General features: G+C 43.4%; 1 protein-coding gene across 1 annotated transcript in view; it reads left to right on the top strand.

Moving 5' to 3' along the window:
• The window catches only part of tent4a (terminal nucleotidyltransferase 4A), a 26,699-nt gene extending 17,126 nt beyond the window's left edge, over positions 1–9,573 (top strand). The window contains exons 6-13 of the mRNA XM_037693342.1: positions 2,475–2,603; positions 4,320–4,533; positions 4,651–4,777; positions 4,864–4,967; positions 5,161–5,348; positions 5,887–6,045; positions 6,192–6,359; positions 9,291–9,573. Of these exons, the coding sequence (XP_037549270.1) occupies positions 2,475–2,603; positions 4,320–4,533; positions 4,651–4,777; positions 4,864–4,967; positions 5,161–5,348; positions 5,887–6,045; positions 6,192–6,359; positions 9,291–9,437 (1,236 nt within the window). The 3' untranslated portion in view covers positions 9,438–9,573. The remainder of the gene's footprint in view (positions 1–2,474; positions 2,604–4,319; positions 4,534–4,650; positions 4,778–4,863; positions 4,968–5,160; positions 5,349–5,886; positions 6,046–6,191; positions 6,360–9,290) is intronic.
• Positions 9,574–10,544: the final 971 nt, after the last annotated feature.

Genomic DNA, 10,544 nt, shown 5'->3' with positions numbered 1-10,544 from the left:
AGACAGACAGACAGACAGACAGACAGACAGACAGACAGACAGACAGATAGATAGATAGATAGATAGATAGATAGATAGATAGATAGATAGATAGATAGATAGATAGATAGAAATCTAAAATACTGTACTGTAACATTTTAAATAAACAGTCCATGCTGTATGGATTGTTTATTTAAAATGTTACAATATTTAAATTGTTTATTTAAGGAGGGAGATTGGGAGTAACAGGAGTGTGATTGCAGCCTGGCACATGTCATGACAAAGTGTACTGAACTTGAACTGAACTTGGACTACTGTATCCCTACTTCGCGTTTTTTTCACTTAACGCGTGTGGGCGTGGTCTCAAACACCAGTGATAAACGAGGGACTACTGTATCTATTACCTGTAGCTTAGTCAGGGCGTGCAGTCACCGTCACTAAAACCTGGCACGGGTCCTTTTTCATAACCACTGTTGGACCTTTCTTATTGTCTTCCAGTATTGGAGCTTTCTACAGAACACGACTTTCTCAATAACTTTCAAAGGAGGAGGCTGGAGTCATTCCCTAAAAGAAACGGAGATGTTCTGTGTGGTGAAAATGTTTGTGAACGCAGACTGTTTAAACACCGATCACTGATGGAAACGTCTCACCAGCATCACAGACATGAAAATAGTGAGGAGGTCATAATCAGCAGCAGCTGTCAGTCAGTTTTGTAGAAGAGGGAGACCGAGACACGGGAACAATTTAAAATAAAACGAAAGTAATGATCCATTGGTTGCAGAACATTACTCTCTGTTGAACGTGGTCTACTCATGTTGACACTACAAGCCCTGAGAACTCGTACTGCAATGACTGCTGATATATTTTCATAATAAAATACTCGTGTCATCACATCATAATTTTCACACATCAAGTACACACAGAAATAGAAAATACAACCGTATATATGTGCACCCTTTTACTAGCATTGTTAAAGTTATTTTGTAGTATTTGTATGAATTGTGGTTTGACCCGGCACGTTTCTTCTCCTTTATTTAATTGTATGAAGGAAATGTTTAATGCGCAGCTTTAACTTGTATTAGCAATGAAACAAAGAGTCAAATAAAAACCATCTGCTGTAACTTTACAGCAGATTTAATAACCAGATTTAAGAGCTGCATTTCAGGTTTTACCTCGTTAGTTTTTTTTTTGTCCACTTTGAGAGCTGCGTTTAAAATGTTCTCTTAGAGGCCAAATAAAATGTTAACGAGGTCCAGATTTGGCCTGCGGGCCTTGAGTTTGACATCAGTTTTTTAGACTATATGAGCTAACAGAACAAACAACTGGGCTTACAATTATAATATGTAAAGAGATAAAAAAAATTAACGATTGACTATTAGAAGCGGAGCGAACTTTGGCTAATTGGAGAAACTAAGGATAGAGAACAATACGTAAACAGATGCGTAACACCAGCTGACTGGATTTAGTGTTTACAGACTTCCCTGAGAAATGTGAGGTGGAGTTTCCTACAGGACTAGTTTTCATCTCGGCTCAGGCTGCTGCAGAAAGTTGATGTTAAAATGTTCAAACTCTGTTTATCGATCAGTCACCCATGTTCGGTGCGGTTCTGTAACCGTGGACTCGTTTCTTGAATTGTTTGCCTCCGTCTGTGTCGCGGTTTCTTCTGCTCGTCTTTTCCTCCGTCCCTGCGCACCACACAGCTTTGGTTGTTTACGTACTAGTCGTGCGTTTTGGGCTCACGTGAGCACCGGAGGGGGGGTCCTGAGCAGGTACAGTCTAAGCTGAAGGGTGGGGGGGGACTTGGCGTTTGCTTATGAGCTGACTCTGTGACTTAAATTTTGAAGCAGACATTTTGAAAAATCTCTGTATGTCCGTATTCGTGAAAATTGGGGGGAAATCCATGTAATTTACAGAATATCCATCAGACTTGACACGTATGAATGAACTGAGGTGGATAAATTCAGCGATGGCAAAAATAGGAAGGACTTTTTTAAAATAGATTTCGTCAGTCAGTGCAGGCGGCGTGGGACTCTTGATTAGACGACCAAATGGCCGCCTGTTACTGAGAAGGCAGAGAACAGAACTAGTAGTACAAAGACCAAACATACTTATTTGATAAAAGAGCTCAGTGTGATGTTTTTTATTGCTCTGCCACAGATTCTGCAACAAGCTTTAAGGAAATAAAGGCCTAGTACTTGTTGCCTGCACCCATCTCCTCATGCCAAAGAATTAAAGAAAGATGTTGCACAATTTGTTGGCGGTCAGAATATGTGCTGGGGATGACTCTCAGCTACAACCACAAACTTTCAGGCTTAAAATCTGCCATTTTGTGTTTGCAAAAGTTACTTGGCTGGGACAGCCATTTTGAACCAGGTTGACTCAAAAGTTCACGTGTTGCACACTTAAAATCCGTTTTAAATGTTGCCAATGTGCAGTTCTCTGTGCCTTATATGAATGCAGGTTCTGACTCCACGTATTTTTCTGTCCACTTTCAGGAGTACCCGGTTCTGCCTTACTTGATCTTTGTCCTGAAGCAGTTTCTGCTGCAGAGAGATCTGAATGAAGTCTTCACTGGGGGCATTAGCTCCTACAGCCTCATCCTTATGGTCATTAGTTTCCTACAGGTACAGTCATTCAATCCCACAGTGTCATTCATGTTAGAAGACATGTGGAGCAGCACAGATTAAGTAATATAAACCCAACACTTTTGTGTTTGCTCACATTTTTCATGAGCTGAGCTCAAAGATCTAAGACTTTTTCTACACACAAAAGGTCTATCTCTCAAATATTGGTCGTAGATAAGTTTAAATCTGTGTTAGTGAGCATTTCTCCTTTGCTGAGATAATCCAGCCACCTCACAGGTGCGGCAGATCAAGATGCTGATTAGACAGCAGGATTATTGCACAGGTGTTCCTTCGGCTGACCACAATAAAAGGCCACTCTAAAATGTGCAGTTTTACCTGTATTTAAGGAGGGATGTCCAGAAAACCAGTTGGTATCTGTGTGACCACCGTTGGCCTCAGGCAGTGCAACACATCTTCACATATAGAGTTGATCAGGTTGTTGACTGAGGCCTGTGGAATGTCGGCCCACTACTCTTCAATGGCTGTTTAAAGCTGATGGATGTTGTCAGGAACTGGGACACGCTGCCGTGTACGGTGATCCAGAGCTTCCCAGACATGCTCAGTGGGTGACATGTCCAGTTAGTATGCTGGCCATGCAAGAACTGGGAGGTTTTCAGCTTCCAGGAATTGTGTACAGATCCTTGCAACATGGGGCTGTGTATTATCCTGATGCAACACGAGGTGATGGTCGGGGATGAACTGCACAACAATGAACCTCAGGATCTCGTCACTGCATCTCTGTGCATTCAAAGTGCCGTCAATAAAACGCATCTGTGCTGGTTACATACGTCTGCCCACACCGGAACCCCGTCGCGACCGTGGACCACTCGATTCACAACGTTGACATCAGCAATTCATTCGTGAGGAGAACACCTCTCCAATGTGCCGTGCACCATCGAATGGGAGCATTTGTCCACTCAGGTCTGTTACAACGATGAACTGTAGTCAAGTGGAGACCCCGATGCATGCACCCCCAACGAGCATGCAGATGAGCTTCCCTGAGACGGTTTTTGAGTTTGTGCAGAAATTCTTTGCTTATGCAAACTAACTGTTGCTGCAGCTGTCTGGATGGCTGGTCTGAGACCATCTTAGAGGTGAAGCTGGATGTGGAGGTCCTGGGCTGGTGCGGTTACACGTGGTCTGTGGTTGTGTGGTCGGTTGGATGTTCTGCCACATTCTCTGAAACTCCTTCAGAGATGTCTTATGGCAATAAAAATGAACATTCAGTTCACGGGCAACAGCTCTCGTGGACATTCCTGCAGCCACTGAGCCAATTGCTGCTCCCTCAGAACTTGCAACACCTGTGGCACTGTGTGATAAAACTGCACATTTTAGTGGTGGCCTTTTATTGTGGTCAGCCGAAGGAACACCTGTGCAATAATCCTGCTGTCTAATCAGCATCTTGGTCTGCCACACCTGTGAGGTGGATGGATTATCTCGTCAAAGGAGACGTGCTCACTAACACAGATTTATACAACTTTGTGAACAATATTTGAGAGAAAAAGGCCGTCTGTGTACGGAGAAAACTCTTAATGTTTGAGTTCAGCTCATGAAAAATGTGAGCAAAAACAAAAGTGTTGTGTTTATATTTTTGTTCAGTGTAGTTCAGTTAAATATAATTTGTTGACGTGTGTTGTAGACTGACATAAATGAGCTGGAGTAAAGACCAATGACGTTTGTTAAATGCATCTTAGTCGTCTTTTCTTTGCCTTTTAGCTTCATCCTCGTATTGATGCCAGAATCCCCAACCAGAACTTGGGCATGTTACTGATTGAGTTCTTTGAGTTGTATGGCCGCCAGTTCAACTACTTGAAAACAGCGATTCGCCTCACAAATGGAGGTGCTTATGTATCCAAAGAGGAAATTATGAAGGCCATGACCAATGGAAACAGGCCGTCTATGCTCTGTATAGAGGACCCACTGGTTCCAGGTCAGTCTGTGTCCCAGTCCACTACTCAAAGTGAATATGAAAAATATTTTTTACAGTTATTTTTATTGTTCTGGTTCACATTTGACATTCTGTTTTTCTTCTGTTCCCCTCATGTAGGTAATGATGTGGGTAGAGGTTCTTATGGTGCCATGCAAGTCAAGCAGGCGTTTGACTATGCCTATATTGTGCTGAGTCATGCTGTGTCACCGCTCGCAAGGTCCTATCCCAACAAAGACTGTGAAAGGTTAGAGTGGAGTGCATTCAGAGCTGGTTTGCATTTCATGGAATAAAGAGGTATTTGTTTAAAATGCGTCTCTGTTGTGCCTGCAGCACGTTGGGGAGGATCATCAGGTTGACCCAGGAAGTTATCAAGTACAGGGAATGGATCATTAAGAAGTGGGGAGGCAAGGATTCACCACCAACGGACAGCAGAGGTACAAGTCAGATTTTAAGATGCTGGTAATGGTGTCGTTCATTTCAAAACGGAGACCGTATGAACAATAAGACCGAGTAGAAAATGCATTCTTTGTAGTAAATTTACTGTGTAGGTTAATAAAATTGTTCAAATTCGGTTCTTGTTTAAGGCTGAGTCCATAATACATCAACATACACATTTTTTTTTAATAGTGTCATCTCCCAAAGAGCCAGTTTCCAGTCAGGAGCCATGTGAGCCTTGTGGTGGGGGCGTTGGAGGTTCAGAGGAGCAGCAAAGGGACTCTGCGTCACCTCACAGCGCAGACTCCCCCATGTCCATCTCCAGCCTGCAGCAGCACTCGTCAGACTCGTCGGTGTCTTCACTGTCCGGGTCAGACAACGTAAGAAATCACACTCTTTCAGGCTTTCTTATGTAGCGACCGTGTTCTTATGTGTGACTACTGTATATACTAAAAAACTAACACACACATATATAAAGTATCTATGAATATAAGGAGATCATTCCGTGCCAAATCATCCAATGGGGGAAAAAAAAAGTAAACCCGACCCTCTCAGATTTTGATGAAACTTTGTATGTTTGTTAATTGTGATCCCACAGCACAATCAGATCTTTGGTTAATCAGACCAGTGAGTCCAGAAATATGACCCCCCACAACTTTTTGGATTTTCTGCAAAATTGGCTGTGGCCTTCTCTTCAACCTCAATCATCTGAAACTACTGGGTCAATTTTTACAAACTTGGTGTCATTGTAAATGAATTTTGTTAAGGATTCTAAATCTGCCCCTGTTTTTGACTTGTCCCTGTTAGTTAGGGTCCATAGACCTCGTGGCACGGAGTGACTGCGTGTATATATTTTACCCACTCCATATTTACATGTGGTAGTTTGTTAATCTCAGCCTTTCCTTTTGGACCTTTCAGGACTCTGATTCAGCAGTGCCATGTCCCCTGCCTCCACCAACCTTGCCAGCATATGTGTCTTTCCCTCCACTTGGCTTAGCCTTAGCACCGGGCCTCAACATGGCAGCCGGAAAGCACGGCATGGGAGGACACCATCTGCTCCTTCCTCCAGGTTCACAGGTAGATTCATGGCTTCAGTGTTTTATGGAGATTTGAAAATGTAAACGTGGAATTTGGGGATATATAGATCCTTTAGGTAAATAGAATTTGTTTCTAAAATGTGACTTTTTATAAAAATTGCTAAATAAAAAACATCATTTGTACAGGCTCATATTTCGCTGCCTGGAGGTTTAGCGCTGCACTCCATGCCTGGCAGACAGTTGTCTATGGACACTGGGCTACCTCCTTTCTTCCACTTGCCCCCCCCAGCCCATGCCCCTGCTCCTTCCAGCACCCAGCCCCCACCCAGCCCCCACTCCAGCCACGCACACAAGGTAGGCACCGGATGCCACGAACACACAGATTTAATCCTGTTGTCTCTCTCTGAAGCAGTTCTTCTTCGTCTCTGTTCACTTTTTTATTCTTTTTGTATTTTCATATTTTGTCTTATCTGATTAGAGGCACTGATGTATATTATTTTCCCCATATGATGTGCAACAGTCATTCTTGTTACTTTTACTTTTTTATAGGCAAAACCTCATGGTACTGAGAGAAAACTCAAATTCTGTAACAATCATTTTCAGTTCGCAGCTTCTCATCTGATAGTGTAATCAGCAAATTACTCACAAGTACTCTAAAATCAAAATGGTCTAAATTCTTCAAAGGTGTGCACCATTCTGTTTCTGCTCCAGTTTTGCACATCACTTGCACCTGCTATCTGCTCTGTCTCAGCGTTGCATTCCTAACAAAACTGGACTAATTGTACGTCAGAGAGAACTCTGTCAGGTTCATCAGGCGTGTGCATTTTGCACTCTTTAAATCAACTAGAAAAAAATAGCATTTTCAGCAAAAATGTAGTGAATGCTGATCGCTGAAAGTCTTTGCTGATTTCTTTAAGAAGCTGAAACTGATTTGTCAAAGTTGAAGCAAGTCGAACAGATGTTGAAACGAGCACAGCGGCAGCTGAAAGCCTGAGCAGAGGCTCGTTCAGATCATGAGCTAAAACAAGCAGAACACAAGTTAAATTGAAAACCAACAATGAAAAGTTAAAATAAGCAAAACGATCGCAAAAACTAAATTTATTTTGGATAAACAGTTGAAACCAGCTCAAGGTTAGCTAAATTAGATTTCACATGTTGATGTGAAGTACTACCTGTAAGTTTTGTAATCATGATTTCTATCAAATATATCTGTAACAACAGGATTTTAGGAACTTTATTAACAATTTATTTGTAGGAGCAACACTCATCCCTGAACAAAAGGATGTGATTATATTTTTTCAGATGAGCATGCCCTCTGAATATGAACTCACCTGTGAATCAAATCTCCTGTGACACAGTTAACAACAACTCAGAAGATGGTAAATATTTGTTGCTAAATGAGTGTCACAAGTTAAAGAATGAGGCAGCAGTAAATGTGCCTGTAAATGTCTCATTTAAATGTGGGCAAACTGCATCAGAGCAGAGAAATGCTGTTTAGTTGACAGCACAGGCTGAGGCGCAGGTCTCCCTTTTTGAGTGCTTTGGGAATTGGATGCTCAAAACTTTTAATTTGTGCTCACTAGATTTTCGTCAGACTTAAAATAAAGGTCTTCATTCTACAAAGTGTTAGTTAAAACAATTTTCTCACTAAAAATGCTTATTTGCAAGTGAATAATCTTTGTTTTAAAGCAGCAGAATAAAGTTGTTCTGTAAAATATCAGTGTTACTGAGCACAGGGTGTTAATTGTAACTCAGTACAACTTTAAAAATCAGGCTTTGTTCCAGACACTCATATGGACAGAAAAAAACAACGAGCTCAGTGGGCCTTGACCGGACATGGGTTACCGGGGCCCCGCCCTGGAGCTAGATCTGGGGGCGGGGCTCATCAGCAAGCACCTTGTGACCGGGTCTCTACCCATGGGGCCAGTCGGGCTCAGCCTGAACAAGTAACATGGGTATCCTTGATGTGGGCCCACCACCTACAGGAGGGGTCGGGTGTATGATTCCATGGGCAGTGACCTTGGCTTACCAAAGCTGGTTCTTGGGACATGGAATGTCCCCTCAGGTGGGGAAAAAACCTGAGCTTGTGCGTGAGGTTGAGAGGTACAGATTAGAGGTACCTAGGGTTGGGCTCACCTCATGGGCTCTGGAACCATCTCCTTGAGAACTGGGCTGTTTCTGAGGCAAAAGCTCAGATGTGGGAGGAGTTCAATGAGGGCTTGGATAGAGACTCTCGTTCGGCTCCGAGGAGATTCAGGCAAACCATCAGGCGGCTGAGGAGGAGAAAACAGCTCTGTTCTAACAGTGTGTTCAGTGAAGGTGGGGTGCTGTTGATCTCAACCAGTGATGTTGTCAGGAGGTGGAAGGAATACTTCTTGGACCTTCTCAATCCCACCAGCACGTCTTCCATGTAGGAAGTGGAGTCGGGGGACTTTGGGGTTGGTCTGTCCATAACTGTGGCTGAGGTCGCCGAGGTTGTAAAAAAGCTCCATGGATGGATGAGCATCAGCACCTCCAAATCTGAGGCCATGGTCGTCAACCGGAAATGGGTGGATTGTTCTCTTCAGGTCGAGGGTGAGGTTCTGCCTCAAGTGGAGGAGTTCAAGTAGCTCAGGGTTTTGTTCATGAGATGGAGTGAGAAGTTCAGTTCTCTGGAGAGACTCAGAGTAGAACCTCTGCCCCTCCACATCGAAGAGAGTCAGTCGAGTTGGTTCAGACATCTGGATGCTTCCTGGGTGCCTCCTTAGGGAGGTGCTTCGGGTATGTCCAACTGTGAGGAGACCCTGGGGAAGACCCAGGACACGCTGGAGAGTATATGTCTATTGAATGGCCTGGGAACACCTTGGAGTCCTCCCAGAAGAGCTGGAAAGAGATGTCTGGACCTCCCTGCTCAAGCTGCTGCCCCCGTGACCCGACTTCAGAATAAGCAGAAGAGGATGGATGGATGGATGGATGGATGGATGGATGGATGGACGGCTTTGATCAGGACTTTCTACAACTCTAAATTTCTTTTTCTTTTTTTTCTGAGCTGTTCGTGTGGTGGGGGGTCCAGATATTATGAAAACATTTACCAGAGATTTTTATGAGCAATGCAACCCCCAGTTAAAAATAAACAAAACTTTTTTAACACATTTGTTATATTTAAATAAGAATGTTTGTTTATAATTCTCATCTAAAAACATACTGTAATTAGATTAAAATCTACACCTGTCTGTATGAAAACTCTATAATGATAGTTGTTGTTGTTGTTGTTGACTCCTGTTTTTTCCCTCCTGCTCTTTTCAGAACGGAGCGAAGTTTAACATGAAGGGCTTCTTCAACCAGCCGCTGGTCAACAGTGCAGCTGTGGTGAACCGCGGACACGCCCAGTATCACGGCAAGTCCTGGAGACGCAGGAAGAGGGACAGCCTTCCTGTCAGCCTCAGCAGATAGAAACCACTTCCTTTAGTCCCCCCTTCCTCTCTGGCTGCAAACCCTCAGTCTTCAGTCACCTTAAAGGACGACAGATGAACACCTTAACGATCTGCCTCTTCCTCCCACTGTCCGTTTTGTTGTTGTTTTTGTTTCCTCCCTGGTGTTATGTTCCTGTCTGATTTGTGTTTTTTGTTTAGTCAGACTTGACGATGGCGTCGCCAGCTTCAGTTGACCTCATCCTGACCCCTGCAGCCAAGCTGCCAGGGTTTGGTGTTACACTTTTAATTTTAACGTTTATGTTTTTTAACAGCACACAAGAACAAACCTTTTTTTTTTTCATTTTGTGCAATAATGTTATATTTCTTTTTGAAATTAAAGTGCTTATTTAATTTTTTTTGTGTGTTTACATAAAGACATTTTATATAATTGTTTTTATTTTTGTAAAAGTTTTGTTTACGAAACATTTCCTCGGGCAGCATGTTTGCAGTTTCAGTCTGTGTTGTGATTTGTCGACAGGTTGGAATGGACCTTAATTTAAAGCCCCCCCCCCCCCCCCTTTTTTTAAAAAGCTGTTTAATTTTCTGAAGAAAGGGAAATATTTTATCGCGTTGTTCCTTCCGTTTTTCCTCCCGAGTGTTGGGAAATGGATGGATTGTAAATTTCTGATGGACGTTTTGTCCCCAGTGAGTGAGACAGAATCCCAACAAGGTGACAGACAGGTCTTTGGATTGCCACATGGAGATTGTGGGTGTGTATATGTACATGTGTGTTACTGCCATGTTTTGTCAGGCACTGGACGGCTGGCGGGAGCCTGAATGTTTCACCCCGGCTGAATATTTTTCTTTTGTCCCACCTAAAGTAACGTAACGACTTCCAATCAGCGCGGGGCTTTCACCCGGGGGAGGCGGCTCTGTTTAACCCACGCAGTCGTGCTTCGTCTCAGCGCTTCATAAAATCATTGGAGCCAAGAATCCCTCGACTTCGTTGAACTTAATTTAGCAGATCGAGCTCAGGCTGAGCCACGTTACTCCATGTGCGAGCCCTCCTGGTGCGCTCCCTCTGTCTAGAGGAGTAAATCAGTGCAACACAGCTAATTTGCTGGGGGGGGGGGGGGGGGGGGGGGGG

This window comes from Nematolebias whitei, chromosome 19 (genome assembly GCF_014905685.2).
Source record: "Nematolebias whitei isolate Nwh7 chromosome 19, NemWhi1, whole genome shotgun sequence".
Classification (NCBI taxonomy): Eukaryota; Metazoa; Chordata; class Actinopteri; order Cyprinodontiformes; family Rivulidae; genus Nematolebias; species Nematolebias whitei.
The sequence above is the reverse complement of the archived record's forward strand: the minus strand, read 5'-3'. Positions and strand labels throughout refer to the sequence as shown.